Here is a 15,502-nt window from a genome sequence, read left to right as displayed (position 1 = left end):
TTCATTCATCTCCATGCAAACTGGATAATCCCACAAAATGATTTAGGTTACCTTTACTTATTTTACATTTATATTTGCAGCTGAATATCATCATCTGTAAAGCATCAGGCTGTTGCTTAATTTCATGTTGCACTGCCAATATGTTGCAGATTTAATACTATTTTTACTGAACCAAAAATGCTGGAATAAAGGAACTAGTCACATTGGCCAAAACTTACTAAACGTGCATGCTCCATTTTAAGGCTTAAAAATCTGTATTAGGTCAATACAGGTATTTGTATATTGACTCATATTTCTAATGTTAACATTAAGCTTTTAAACTGTCTAAGCAAATTCATCTGATTGATCAAACTGTTTTAATTTATTAAAGTGAAAGGAATAAAGATGAACAGGTAGGAAGACCAACTGCATAAGCATTATTTCCACAGAATGTCAGGATAGCAAAGGATCATGAACAATTTCCTACAAGCTAAATACAGCGGGACTCAGTCAACAGAGGGAAGAACTGCCATGGGGAAAAAAAAAAAAAAAAAAAAAAGTGGCCTTCCAATTATATAAGTACCTTGCTAAAGTCTAAGGATTCACAAGTTACTGTCTGTGGAACGCTAACAAAACTGATGTAGCTCCTTCACACAGTTCATGCTAATTCATGCTAACAGTGTACAGACATGCTAAAGCTTATTAACATCAAGCACTGCAATACAGACTTCTTAATATATTAGGAATGTAGACCAAGGACAGAAAAGAGTGCTTATTATTTTGTTGTATCATAAAAAAATTTCCTAAGTTAGCCTGGTATTTGAGAGAACAAATTAATTACTACAGTTCTGTAGTTATTCTAATTCATGTTAACTAATAACATGCCAAAAGTATGATAAAATCTGTGTCATAATTTTTATTTAAAACCACATTTTCAACTATTACCAGGTACAGCTGACAGCATTTCTTGGATGCCAGATGTTTCAGATCTTGAAGAAACAGGCTGCTTTTCATCAAAAGCTGAAATAAAATCTGGAGTTAAAATGAAAACGGACCTCAGAGCCACAGTATTTGAACAGCAGCTGTTGAGCAGTTCAAGACAACACGGATGTGATCAAGCAAGATAGCAGCAGCTTTAGAGATGACTGTGAAATGAGGTGCTACATGAACACTGAAGCTGGCATGAGGTGAAGTAAGGTCAATTCTGATATCTCATGCTAGGTAGAATTATTCTTACTGATTTTTAAGTACCTATTCTTTGAAATAAAGTTGATTACAAAGAAATGGTTGAGATGGGAAGAAATAAAAATTTTTTAAAAAGCGCCTTTTATCAAGTAGTCTTCAAAGCAATGTGTTTGAATGAATTTTAGCATTGTCCACGTGATGGCAAGGAATTGCGAAATAGTAATGGAATTACATGCTATTTACCCATCACGCTCTCTGTGGCTTCCATGGAGGGAAGAGATGTGAATTCCAGGCCTGGCTCCTGGGTAGCTAAGATCAAATATGAAAACAATCTTGAAATAATGAGTCAGGTTAGTTTTTAAATAAGGTGATCTTTTTCCCTTTATTAGCAGAGCCAAAAAGGCTACATTTATTTTAAATTTCTTATATGTACATTTTTAAAGTGATATTTATGATAGCTTACTCTGTTCTGTGTGTGTGTGTATATATATACACTTTTTTTTTTTTTGACACATAAAATCTAATTTTGAAGCATTTAATACAAGACCAACTTTCTGCATCTGATTTTCAAATTCTATCCAATAGCAACACCTGACAGGAAACCCCTTTCCCCCCACCTTTAGTTAGGATAAGCCTTTTAAATAAGGAGTTGCGAATGCCTTCTCATCTGAGATTAGGCGTAACGTGCTGAATCAGGGCTTAATTACACTTAGAAACATCACTGCATGCACACAGATTGGAAATCCTATACAACTGGCTTGGTGAAAAGCCTGTAGATGTTCTTTAGACAAAGAGACAGAGTAAACTAATGGTTTGTTACAAGAAGCTTTATTTTGTCTGCACACCAAAGCAGACACAATGTGGGATGCACATTAAATCCAGCTAGTCTGCATTTTAAAAAATCCTGTGGGAATGGTTGTCTGCCTAACAAAACCATGTGGTATCAACCTAAAGCAGGATCACAATTCAAAATCTCATCCTACAGACCAATTCTTTTTTTCTTATCTCTAAAATCTTTGGAATCAGAACAGTAGCTTAAAACTAAATAAATTATTGGCAAATATGTATGTATTTGTAGCAACTGTATGACAAGTTACATACATGTAGAAGTAGCCGATATAAAAGTTTTAAGAAAAAGCCTGCTGCAGACACTTGGCAGCCAATATGCTTAAGTAAGTCTCTGCCTGTTGAAAAGCAATGCCAAAATGATGTAAATAATTACTGAATCTATTCTATTTAGCCAGTACTGCCCTTGTGGTTGCTATGAAGGAAAAAAGAATGAACTCTAGTGCCGGTTTCTAGATAGCTAACGCCAAATGAGAGAAGTTTAAGACATTGAGGCAGGCTGTTTCGAGAAGATGAGTTATCAAAGGTTGTATCATACTTCCTGTTGATGCTAGATGCATATTCAGCCCAGGGACCTTAATTTCCCCCAGCTGCCACAAAGTTCATTTAATATAAATACCAAAAACGATCATCCTTTGGTGTAAAATGGCTTAAAAACATCTAAGTTTTTGTGATTATATTTTAATGAAAACACAGATGCAAAAAATCAGTTTCTACCCAATCAGTAAGGTCACTGTTTCTGTTGGAAAAAATATGCAGCCAGTGATAGAAACGTGCTCTGACTACTTCTGTGGGCAGCGTTGTATGAAAAACTGAGAAGTAGGTGCTTTTGATACTAGGAACATTCATGACCTATTAAAGTCAAAGCACAAGCAATAAGAAATCCAAATTGTCTGATTCTCTACGTCTATGGAAAATGCTGTGATAGTTCTGACAGCACACACCACAGAGAGCAATAATGCCACACCTGATTAGCTGCTGAAAGTTTTCCATCTGATGAAGATATGATGTGACTGAAATGACCTTGGAAAGCATACAGTTCTCAACTTGAAAAGGAAACAAAAACACTGCACTAATGCGGAGGCAGGATAACTGTCAGTGCCACCCATGGAGCAACAACACAGCTGCATCATGTTTGTGTTCAGTATGAGTTTTATAACAGAGGAAAGCTCAGACATTTCCAAACGTATTGGTGATGAGAAACTGAAGGAACATTGTCTGAAGTTTAACAAAATACTAGGGAAAACATGAGTACTGTACGTATGATGTAATAGGCTAAACCCCAGATGACAAAAAATGTTAATGATTCACTCAATTCCACTTTACTGTTGTCAGATATAACAAGTTTGAAGGGTGCTTGAACAGTTACTGTAAGAGAGAAATACACCATTTCCTCATGATGTTAGATCACACTGCCTTTCACAAATACATTGCTAATAAATTCACTTTTTCTGTAGCTATGTTACTAAGTTGCATTTAACTAATATAGCAACAAATGCAAAAAGCTGCTGATGTATTAGGTTTTAGAACTATGAAAATAAAAAATCATCAGCACTTGACCTTACTAATTTCTCAGGGTATTTATACTACCAGCCTTTTTGAATCTGGGCACTTAAAATTAAAGACCAAATCCTTCCTGAGACTCCTACTATTGTGTTTATTTATTTAATAAACGTTGAGCACCAATGGTTTCCAGGTAATTTCTGTGTGTTCAACAAATCTGCAAATAAGGGTATTTCAGTCAGGTCATACGATGTGTATCTTTGACACACAAGCATTATACAACACTTAAGTCCATTTAGTAAGGTTAATGCTCATTGCCCTTAAAATATTGAAGCATACTCTTATAAACACATCAAGAAGAGATGACATCATACTACAGTATTATGCTAAATGCAGTCCTGAAACCTTCATGAATGATGCTCTTAGGAAGTAATTTTTTTTTCTCTGCAATTCTTGAAGTATTCCATACTAAATCTAGTACACTAATCAACCCACAGCTTCTAAGACAATTGAATGTATTTCAGAATAACCAATTACTAGATATGCCACATGATATTTATGGAACGCTAAGCATTTTAGATATGTTGAATCTTGTTGAATATGTAAAGAAAAAGCCCGGGTTTCATCGAAAGTTGAAATGAAAATCTGGGCCTAAAATGTTCTAACAACCCCAAAGACAACAGAATATTAGGAGGAATCTGGTAAAGGAAAATAAGCCATCCAGGCAGTATCAGTCCAAATGGAAGCAAAATGAGAGATGGCTTGCAAGTCAGCTGAGAAATTACTATTTTATGACAACAGTGAAATTCTTTTAATTATTCTCTATTAGACAGGACTCCTATAATCTAGGAATTTGCTTTCTCCATTTTGAAGCTCCTGGAAATTGAGCTGAATTGCAGCTCCAGGAAAACAAACAAAAACCTAACTAAATAAAAAAGGAACAGCAAGAGACACTAATATGCTCTGACAGTCATTAGTCAGTAGGTCAGTACCAGAAAAAGACTTTGTATGATGCAGAGAACTACAGAAGCGTTAAAAAACAAAATCCAACAACAAAAATATGACTCCAAACAGATCAAATGAATGTGATTGCTACCCATAACTGTTGCTGATGACTTAGTTTCTTGGGAAATCATAAACAAAGATATTTCCAATTCAATTTTAATTGCAGCTGAATGGAAAGCACATAAATAAACCCAAGATAGAGTCTCGTATGGTATGGTAATGAGAAACACAAGAGAAAAGGAAATACAGAGAGAGTCCTTTGTAAGCCACAATAGCTCCAACTACTTTTTCATTCAGAAGCCAGTTTTGCATATGCTTGCTTTGTTTTCTGAGCACACTATATTGCTGAATTGAGATAATTAATTTTAAAGTTGGCCCCCCAAAAGAGAATGGTTGATATAACAATGCAACAAAGCACCCCTTGTTTAAATTGTCCTAGCACAAACTGAAACACAGCTGAGAATATCTTGGAAGCTCTCTACCTTTTTTATGACCAGATTCTGGGTAAAATCCCATGCTCAAATATAAATGCACATATTCTGCCTAAAAAAACTACGTTTTCTATAAAGACGGAGAAAAAATTAATGGTTAGAAAAAACAACCATAAAAATATCTTTAATGCCAAAAATCCGTACTACAGCAGTCTTTGGAATATTACCTTTTCCAGAGACTAGTTTAAAAAGTTGTAATAGGAAACAAACATTCAGCTACAAGATCTCTTTAAGAAATGCCTACTAGCTAAAGACAAAACACTTCCTCCCAAAGGATAATCATCATCATGAAAACCTGAAATTCATCAAGCTGGACATTTTTGTCTCACCTGCTAAATTCTGTCCCACCCTCCTCTCCAACCCCTCAGTTATTATCCTGAAAAGGCTAGACCATACTTTACTTACTTGAACATAGTGATGTAGGCATACATCACTTAACTTGAAGCCAGATCTGCTGGATACTGGCAAGTATTAAATGTAACATGAAGCATTAATGAACAAATAAAACACCACTGCATGCAATATTAAAAAGCTAGGAGAAATAAACATCAGAATAGTACTATTTCAATATCAAGAAAGATCAAGGATTGGAAATAAAACAAACATAATTTACCAGTCTCTGTCTCTGACATTTTTGTAGATGAAGATATTTGGGAAGTGGAAGTAACATGAAGAAGGTTATTCGAAGCTGGAAAAAAAATGTGCCACATTATTTAAATGATACAAGAACCATCACTGCCCAGCTGGTGTGCACACTGTCTCATTTGAATGGGCCTGAGAAAGAAAGACACCTCCTCTGATGGAAGCAGTAGAGAAATGGGAGCTGAAAGCAAGAAGCAGTAACATGTTGTCCTCTAGACAAGCTGTCGCTTCCTCCCCACAGACAATGCTCGCAAACAATGGAAAAAGCAGGGCATCAAGCAACACAACTGTGTAACAAATGCAGCAGGCGCTTCTGCAAAACAAGCTGCACCCACAAATATCTGTACTCTCTGTGGCAGATGACAATGATGCTGGATGGTCTGAAACAGAGGATGTGAATGGGAGAGAGGGAAAGGAGAAAATGAAGAAGAAGGGGTTTTACTAGTTACCCGTCACCGTTTGCTGGGTTGCCAGGGGGGAAGGAGAGGTAGATTTCAGCCTTGGTCGCCGGGTAGCTAAGATCAAACACAAAAACCACCTTCAGGTCCTCATGTTGACTGCTGTCACACAGGCGATATCAAGATGCAGCAACAAACAGGGAGATGGAGCCCTGCTTGAGGCAGGCGTACACATCACAGCATCCCATTCCCTGGAACAATCCTCCTGTCCTTCAAACAGCAGAGCTAGCCCCAGGTAACAGAGGAAACCTTGAATTGGAGGAGGCCCATACTGCAGATGAGCCCCCAAAAGGAATCCAAAAGCTTAAATGTGTAGCTCTTATCCAAGAGCCGTAAGGGACCAGCTACAACATGCACCTACTGCTCAGGACTGCCAACACCAGAACAGGCTCAACTCTGCAGGGAAAAGCACTGCCCGAGTACCCAAAGGAGGAAGGGAATCGCTGGCTATTTACCCATCACAGTCCTCGTGGTTTCCGGTGAAGCAGACGAGGTGGATTCCGGAGCCCGTCTCTGGGTCGCTACGGTCAGACATGGAAATGATCTTGAGATACCTGCACAGCCCTGCCAGAACAGGCTACCTAAGGCCGCACTAATCCCCGTGACATCTGGAAACCCCAAGTCTTCCCTTACGGTAGTCCCCAAGCCAATGGGCAACACCCCTACTCATCCAGCTAGAACTTAAATGCTCAAGTCTCTGAAACAAGAGAGGAAAAAGGGCTAACTGGCTCCCCATAAGGAAGCTCTGGGACACCTACACCGCATCAACAGCAACACCAGTAGTAGCAGAGTTAGCTTTCTGCCATACTGGAACATTTCGTTCTAGAAAGAAGTTTCTGAAGAAAAAACACATGTAGAGACAAACGCACAGACAAGCGAGGCATGGTCTGATAGACTCTCTGCCAAATGGCCCTGCAAACAAATGATTCGCAGGTGACAGCAAAAGCAGCAGTTCAGCCATCAGAACCATGGAACTAGCATGGCAAGTGTTTTCTCAAGCCAACGTACATTAACAAACCCAGGTATCGCTCAAAGCAGGTGAAAATGACATCAGGTGATGGAAGGGGAACAGAAAGACAAACAAAAGTATTTACCCTCCACTGTTACTTGGATTGCAACGGAAGGAGGAGAAGGTTTCACCTTTGGTCTCTGAGTAGCTAAGATCAAACCAGAAAATTGCCTTCAGATTCTATAGAGGAACAGTGTTTTTCAAAGCAGTACCAGCATGGAGTTGGAAATACATGAAGTGCACGTTACATTCAGCTATTTTACATAAATACCTGCTCTTGTCACAGTATTATTCCATTCTTAAAGCAAGGTAGGCTGGCTGCATTAACGTGTATAACACAAACAGTTAACATTTTAGTGAACAGGGCCTCTTGAGCAGAAAATTTACATGGAGGAGTCAAGAAGCTCAACAATGAAGCATCTCCGTTATTATTGATTCTAAATGGGACTGATCACATCACTGAGACAATTGGTATTTCCACTAACAGAAAACGGGCCAAAACAAAAACGAAGAAACCAAAGGTCTCCTACAGACATTGAAATGACCCTGAGATCCCTACTGTCTTGCTACGGCAGTCCAAACAACACCCCAGAATTCTAAATTCAGAGCAAGATGTGACATTTTATGGCATTATCTTATGATAATATATGTAGAATCATAGAAACTGAGCTATTCCAAGGAACAGGCCTGGATATAGAATCCTTTACAGAACAATGTTAAGACAAAACAGCACAGGACAATCTTGCTACTTGTTTACAAACATAAGAAAATTTACTTTTGTATCACTTTACCATTCCACTCCAAACTTCTCTGAAATTGCAGCAGATACAACAGGTTTTTCTCTCTCTCCCTCTGCCTCCTTGTCTCCCCACCAGTTACAGAGCAGAGTGTGTACTCCCCAGTTACAACAGTGTAAGTCAGAATAAACTTTCCATTTAACAAAGTGCCACTGTGCCTTTTGGAAGACTGCCTAGATGTCAGGAGAACTACAGTGAAGAGAGAGATCATTACCAGCTGAGACTGGTGGCATTTCTGGCATGCCAGATGTTATGGATCCTGAAGAAAGAGGCTTCGTTTCACCTAAATCTGAAAAGATAATCTTCTGTTAAAAGACTTACTTACTTCAGGGCTACTACAGATAGCACATGACTCAGCAGACAGAAGTTGCGTTGTTAAGATGGAAGTAGAGGGAAATTTGCCTGCAAGCCAGCTAGGAATGACTATGTCTCATGAACTGGTGGTTGGTGTGCGTGTCAAAATGGAAGCAGTGAGAATTCTTATTGCTGGTTAAAAATCTTAAAACACATATTAAGATTTGGAGGTAGTAAGAAAACACCTTTTGATTTAGAAAGCAGACAGTGGGCCAGCTAACATAAAGCCAGTCAAAACAATCTTTTCACAGAAATATTGCACAAGTATATGTTAAGCCCCTCTTTACCTTCCACTGTTAAGTGCTCTTAGCACAGGAATAAAACTTGGAAAGGCAGCTCCACAGCTGGGAACCTCAATAATGAGAAAACCAAAACCAACCAAAGACAGCCCATTCCAAGGCCCCTCAATCCCCCATCTATCACAATGAATGACAAGTGCAAATGAGAGTCGAGTTAATTGCAGCAATAAATGGTATGAATTACTGGGATGGTGACAACTAAAGCAAGGAAAAGTTCCAAAAACAGCTGTAAGGATAGAAATGGAAAGTAAATCATTAAAACTAAAGAAAGGCAACTTATCACTTTTACCCAATGTTGTTTCTAACAAATGAGGTTCTGTGGTAACTACAGGCATGGTTATCTCCAAATCAGTAGTATATCCAGCTGCAGAAGAAAATGTAAATACACCTGAGAAACAGCTTCATGTAAATAAATTAAGGAGGAAGATTTGGGGAAGGGAGAGAAAATTTACCTTCCACTGCTCTGTAGAAGTTAAGATAGATTTATTTTTATAACAAAGCATTCTTTGTTTTTTTCTGAGTATTTTAAATACCATCTTTACCTACTTGGCTGAAGACATTATCTTACTTTCTCATCTGTAAAAATGTTTACAAAGGGACTGAAAACTAACGTGTATATATAGTTACATGTAGATTTGACTTAAAGAGCAACTGAAACAAACAAACAAACAAAAAAAAAACAGATGAAAAATTTTCCATCATCAGCTTTTCCACATCTTTCCATTAAGGTAAGAATTCTTCATAAAATCTAAGAAAACAAGTGTATTTTCAGCAGATGAAAGTCTGCCTGTACCACTTCATTAAATAACTTAGGTCAAGGAAATTTCTCAATTTTGGCCAATTTTTGTTCACTCCAACTTGGGCCCAGGTATCCCATATAACACAATGAACTAATTTGAATAAAAAACATTATCTGAGAGTAGGATGCTTTATAGAATGGTGCAACTAAATTGAACTCCTGAAAACTGTTTTCAGGTGCCACGAGCCAGTAGGTTATAGAGCAGATAACTTGATAAACTACAGCTTTACTGCTCTAAGTTTTCAACAATGAACTGCTTCCTTTCCCTTACATCTGCTCCTACCCTTTTCCTCACTGCCCTCTACTCTCATGAACCTATTAGGTCATATTCAAGCAACACCTACAAATATGAAGCATCCTCACATTACCAAAAGCTCTAGGAGAAATAACAAGCTATCCCCACAGCTGTAGCTCACAGTAAAGCTTTGTTAGAAAGGTCTTGACTGAGATGTGTTTATTTTCTCATTTTAAGCAAATATGCATGAAAAATCACAGCAAAATGCATACCGAACATGTATATTGAAAGACAGACTAAAAGAAAGTGAGAAAGAAAATCTTATCACTGGAAAAGTATATCTTATTTGACTATATCAGTCTTACTCGACTTTTGCAGCCTTGTAAAAGTTAGATCTTTTCTTGATAAACCTGTCAGATCAATACTGCCTTACACAGGCTGCATTACGTATCTGTAAGCTAGTTGCAGTCTTGCTTTTCATCTGTGGTGTGCCTGATCCCAGGAGCTATGGCACTGTTATAGGATTTGAAAAATTACCATATAGGTCAACAGCCAATGCAGGCAGTATGGAATAATTGTCTGAAACGATAAATATGGGAATAGCAAACTTTTCGGCACCCCTCCCCTCAAAAAAAAAAAAAAAAAAAAAAAGAAAAAAAAAAGTTATGCTTCTGAAATAACATTACTGTAATTTACCAGTGTCTGGCATTTCTGAAGCTGTAAAAGTTTGAGGAGTAGAAGTAACATGAAGAAAACCGTACGAAGCTGGAAAACAAAAACAAAAATCATGCCATATTGTTTTAAAATTAAAAGAACCATCTACAACAGCATTATCATTTTTTTTTGAGCTGAAGAAATCTCTAGCTAGTATTTAACACGATATCCTCCAGAAAGGTAAGACTCTCAAATGTAGCATAACCAATTAAATATGAGTTCAAAACAATTGTATTTATTTAGAATACTATGCACAGATGCATAATGCAACTGATGACCAAACTGTAAGCAGAACCACACAAGAAGTTTTGCATTAAAAAGGAGAAAGGCAGCTCAAAGAAGAAAGGGAACAAATTATGAATAGAAATCAGCAGACTGGAACAGTATGGAATTTTTCCCTAGGATTCCAGGGATCAAACAGGAGGATATCCTGGTGCTGAAACTAGAGAAATAAAGTATGACAAAGCAGGAATGGTACCAAATGAAACAAATGAACTGTCTTTTGTCAGATTTGAGTGGCTGACACTTCCAATTGATCTTCCCTTTAGTAATGGATTTCCTTCAAAAATGGATTTCCTCCAAAAACATATGCATCTTGCATTTCACTATTGGCATGCTAGTGAAGTGAAATCTATCCAACTGACTCTGTATACTTTTTTTTTTTTTCTCTTTTGGGTAACTGTCAGTGGCCCCACACAAATAACCAGTTCTTAACACCCAAGTCTCTTTATCTGTAAAATAAGAGTAAAGTCATCAGAGACATTTTCTAAAGATCGAGTAGCCAGTGTTTAAATCTTCAATAGCATTGTCTTCATAGTACCAGTTTTGAGATCTGGCTGTTTAAAAGTAACCACGTCTATATTCACATAGGAAGGCTAAAAGAAGTCCAATATTTTCAAACTGTGTTGGACTATGCAGTTTCCATTCATCTCTTAGGACTCTGAGCACTTCAGCAAGTCACGATACTCTACCTACAAAACTCTGGTGTGGACAGAGCTATTTAAATTTGGCATTTACCATAAGTCTGATACCGTTTCAAAGCTTAAAGTTACATGTTGTAGCCAAACATGAAAATAGATAATAAAAACACCTAGCAAACCAGTAGTTCAGTATTTCATAAAAAAAAAAAAAAAAAACCACATCATTTAGAATCCTGTAATTTCGTATAGCAATTCCATATCTGCAGTTATTCTTCATGATGTCAAACTGAACAGTTTAATGAGAAGCACTATGTCTCTTCTGAAAATTCCTAACAGTCAAGAGAATTAATCTCAGGAGAAATCATTACCAGACTTGGTTGGTTGCACTTCTGTGGTACCAGATGTTTTGAATCTTGAAGAAACAGGCTGTGTTTCATCAAAAGCTGAAAAAAGAATCTGAGCTTAAAATGCTGAGACCTGTGACTTAATGGGTTAGCATAAGATAGCTTTGTGAAGGCTGTGAAATTCCAGATGATGGTAATGCAAAGCTAAGCAAGATGGCACATTGCCTGGAAGTAAGGTGCAAGACAACTGTGTCATAACAACAAGGGATGATGAGTCCTCTGGCCTTGTAATTTGAGTTCCACATGCCCAAAAGAATGTTTATCAGCAAGAAAATTTTATCTCATTAAATTTTCTAGGATAAGAGCTTTACAGTAAGTGAGAACACAGTAAGATATGACATTATCTTTAAGCAGTCAGTTTTTTAAGCCAGTAATAAATATGTTTTTCAAATGATTACACAGACAAAAATGTTGAATAAGCAGCTCTGAGAGTTGGTAGCCAACATTCTAAGGCAGATCTTGAAATTACCATTTGCAGATCTAAGTGATGCTAAAGATAATTGAAAAAATATGGAAATAATCCACTGATTACCTATCTCCATCTTTCTGGTTTCTGCTGAAGGTAGAAATACAGATTTCAAGGTTGGACTCTGAGTAGCTAAGAGCAAACGTGAAAAAAAAAAAAAAAAGTGAGATAACCAGGTAGACACTCTCCCTGCAGAGTGGTATGAAATTTAATCTTAACTGTAACTATCAAGTTTTTGTTTGGTTTGAATCTTTCTTCTTTCTATATATTTTTACCCTATTCAAACTTTGTCATACATCAAATCAGGCTGAATCTAACTTGAGAGGTTTTTCTTCACTGTCCAGCATCCACAACCCAAACGCATTTGATATAACACTTTCAAGCGTGTACCAACTGGTTACTATTTCATTATATATAGCTATTTTAAAGGAAGGCGTAATAGAAAAAGCAAAAAGGAGTAGGTAAGATGAAGTCAGTGAAATAATCACGGAAGTGAGTGAACAGCATCTTTCATTTGTTATGTTATAATGAATACTACTACAAAGCCCTTAAAGTTATTTCACTTAGAAGCATGGGTAAACTGAAATGTGCTTGTTCTTGTAAAAGCACACAAGCCATCAAGATGGAATTAGGTTTTCTTACCTAAAGTCCAAGATGAGTACATTTCCACTATGTGTGGGCTTTACAATAGTGTTCTGCTTCTAACAAACAGATCCTACTAAAAGTCAACCATGTGTACAGGCCAGTGAGTGCCATTCCTTCCAGGAAACAAATTGGTACTCATTAATGCCTGTGTGAATTATAATATATTTGAAAGAGAAAATTTCCATCTCTATGTTTAATTGCTCTTTATCAAAACAAGGTGTTTTTTTTGAAAAGCAGTTACGCTAGAATTTTAAAACTCGTCTTCTTTGAGATCGCGAAAAAATATTCAAACAAGGTGTGGGGCTCATTTTTAGTGCAGACAATATGAATATAATCCAAAAAGTGAACATTTGTGTTTCATATATTGGATCTGCTTTCCCATTTGCCTTCAATCCAGTACATCATACTAATAAATATGATCCCAGGTTACCATAATGATTTCTATAGAGATGAAAATAATACAAACAAAAGCCATATGATTCACAGCTTTTGTCAACAAAAGCTTCCTTTGATCCATTATGTATGAACTATGAGAGCTCTCCCAAAGGCAACAGAACAGTAAGGCCATGTTAACAAAGCTATCTTTTCAGAAAGTTTTGAATTCTTTCTGTGTGGTCAGTATATTTAGTTTATAAAATAAGGGAGATGTCTCCCTCTGGTACAGTCTAGATAGAAAAATAAAGAAAAAAGCTTTCTGGGGAACTAGGGCAGAATACAGGTCACATATACTTAAACATCAGGAAATAAATTTTGCTTTCTTCACTGATTTTATAACCCTAGGCGTTCACAACATGCAGGGTGATTTTACAGTGCAGTGGAATCTCCCATATGTGACCCACTCAGTCACTTTCACACAGTATCTGAGTTCAGCACAGACTTCACTGGAAGCACAGATGCTCCAGTTGACCCAATGGCAGGATCCAGCCTCACATAATTAAATCCTAGTTTTTGCTACATGGAATTATTTGGCAGAAATGGAATACATTAGAACAAGACCAAAATAAATATCTAAAACACTTATGTTGCCTCAATTGTTATTACTTTACCTTTACCGCTGATACCAGCATAAAATTAGATCATTATTCCCCAGCAGAAAGCAAAAATACTTCTTATCCCTTATAATTTCCAGGTCTTAAGCTACATTTCCATCAAATATGTTCTTAAAACACCGAACGACTTTCTATCCAATGCTACCTCTACCAGCATTTAACCAAAATTATTTCACTACAGTGAAAACAACTATGTATCCCCATTCCCACAAACACATCTGGAAAACAGTTCTCAAAAATTGTAACAAATTGTGAAGATCGTTCACATATTCTGCTTGGTTCAAATACGCACTTCAAGAAGCAAGAGCTAGTCCTGGAAATTATTTTAAAATTTGGCAGAGTGCATTAGGTAAAAGTATGTTGTCTAAATAAATCAGCACTACACAATAACTTCTTGTCTAAGGCTTAACGAAATACCAATCCATACTGACATAAGATTACTCCAGTTATCTAGTGAAAAGAAAGCCACAATCTGTAATGGCACGGGTGCAACTGTATAGCCCTGTAATATGGTATTGCCACTGCTGGTAGCATGCCATAAACTTTGTACATAGTTCAGGACCCAGGCCTGGCAGGTCTGCCCTGCCCAAACTCTCCTTGACATGCCTATAGCTTTGGTTTGCTTTGGTCTAGCTGTAACAACTCCTCCAACTGACTAAGTGACTGTATCAATTAATTTTTATTGTTTATCTTCTCATAGTACTATATAGTACTACAGCCTGTCACTACAATAAAACAAAACTAGACTGAGAATGAAAAAAGAAACTTGCAAATTTTGCGAAGAAAAATCTAATTGCTGCCATAATTTACATTTACTGAATGATATTATTGCAGTTCAAGTGTTAAAACCTATCAGCTAAACAACAACAACAAATATCAAGTATTACAGGTAATTTTCCATGGAGGTTTACTCGAATTTACAAACAAAGTTATTACCAAGTTGTGTCAACGGACTTTTTGGAGCATCAAAGATTCTGGATCCAGAAGGAAGTGGGTGTATTTCATTAGAAGCTATGATAAAAGAAATAATCAAGGCTTTATTTAATAAAGAATGCTGCAAGGAACAGTATGGAAGTATAATTTGTCTTATAAAGCACTCCTGAAACCAATGATGTTAAACAACAAAAAAAGTGGTTCCAACCTAGAAAAAAAAAACAACAAACACAAGCACATGCATCTTAGTCACTTTAAAAAGTGTGTGGAATCTGCATGAAATCACACTTTCTCCCCCAAACACAATACTAAGAATCATCAATCAGAGGAAGTTACTAATGAAAATCCATCAGTAACTATGGTCACCTAGTTTGAAATTAAGTAGTAACGCATCCGGATTATGTTTCATATCTTCATCTTAAAAAGCACAACAACAACAAACAAGCAAGATTAATTATGCTTAAAAACTGATTAAATGTTAGCATGAAAAATAGATTGATGTTTTAACTTCAGTAAATTCTGGAAACCTGCTGACAACTGTAAGAGACAAAAGAGAGTATGACATTAGCATGAATCAATAGGAATATGTAAAAAGATGTTTATTGAGAAGCATTAGCAGTCCTCTTCACAAGGAACATTTGTATTTCTGTGGTGGAAAAAGCTCATACTCTTCTCCTTTATGAATCATCATCCTGTATTTATACCATTTGTGCTTTAGAAAATCAAAATCAAAATATATATATAAATAACCAACAGTTTGGTTTCATAA

General features: G+C 36.7%; 1 protein-coding gene across 1 annotated transcript in view; it reads right to left on the bottom strand.

Moving 5' to 3' along the window:
• ABI3BP (ABI family member 3 binding protein) overlaps nucleotides 1-15,502 on the bottom strand; it is a gene marked incomplete at its 5' end in the record, with an annotated part of 147,110 nt that overhangs the window by 65,441 nt on the left and 66,167 nt on the right. Inside the window, 10 exons of the mRNA XM_084294807.1 lie at nucleotides 3,271-3,378; nucleotides 5,623-5,697; nucleotides 6,101-6,166; nucleotides 6,565-6,630; nucleotides 8,130-8,204; nucleotides 8,858-8,932; nucleotides 10,299-10,367; nucleotides 11,605-11,679; nucleotides 12,173-12,238; nucleotides 14,737-14,811. Of these exons, the coding sequence (XP_084150933.1) occupies nucleotides 3,271-3,378; nucleotides 5,623-5,697; nucleotides 6,101-6,166; nucleotides 6,565-6,630; nucleotides 8,130-8,204; nucleotides 8,858-8,932; nucleotides 10,299-10,367; nucleotides 11,605-11,679; nucleotides 12,173-12,238; nucleotides 14,737-14,811 (750 nt within the window). The remainder of the gene's footprint in view (nucleotides 1-3,270; nucleotides 3,379-5,622; nucleotides 5,698-6,100; nucleotides 6,167-6,564; nucleotides 6,631-8,129; nucleotides 8,205-8,857; nucleotides 8,933-10,298; nucleotides 10,368-11,604; nucleotides 11,680-12,172; nucleotides 12,239-14,736; nucleotides 14,812-15,502) is intronic.

The sequence above is a fragment of the Netta rufina genome (genome assembly GCF_964035555.1).
Source record: "Netta rufina genome assembly, chromosome: 1".
Lineage (NCBI taxonomy): Eukaryota > Metazoa > Chordata > Aves > Anseriformes > Anatidae > Netta > Netta rufina.
The sequence above is the reverse complement of the archived record's forward strand: the minus strand, read 5'-3'. Positions and strand labels throughout refer to the sequence as shown.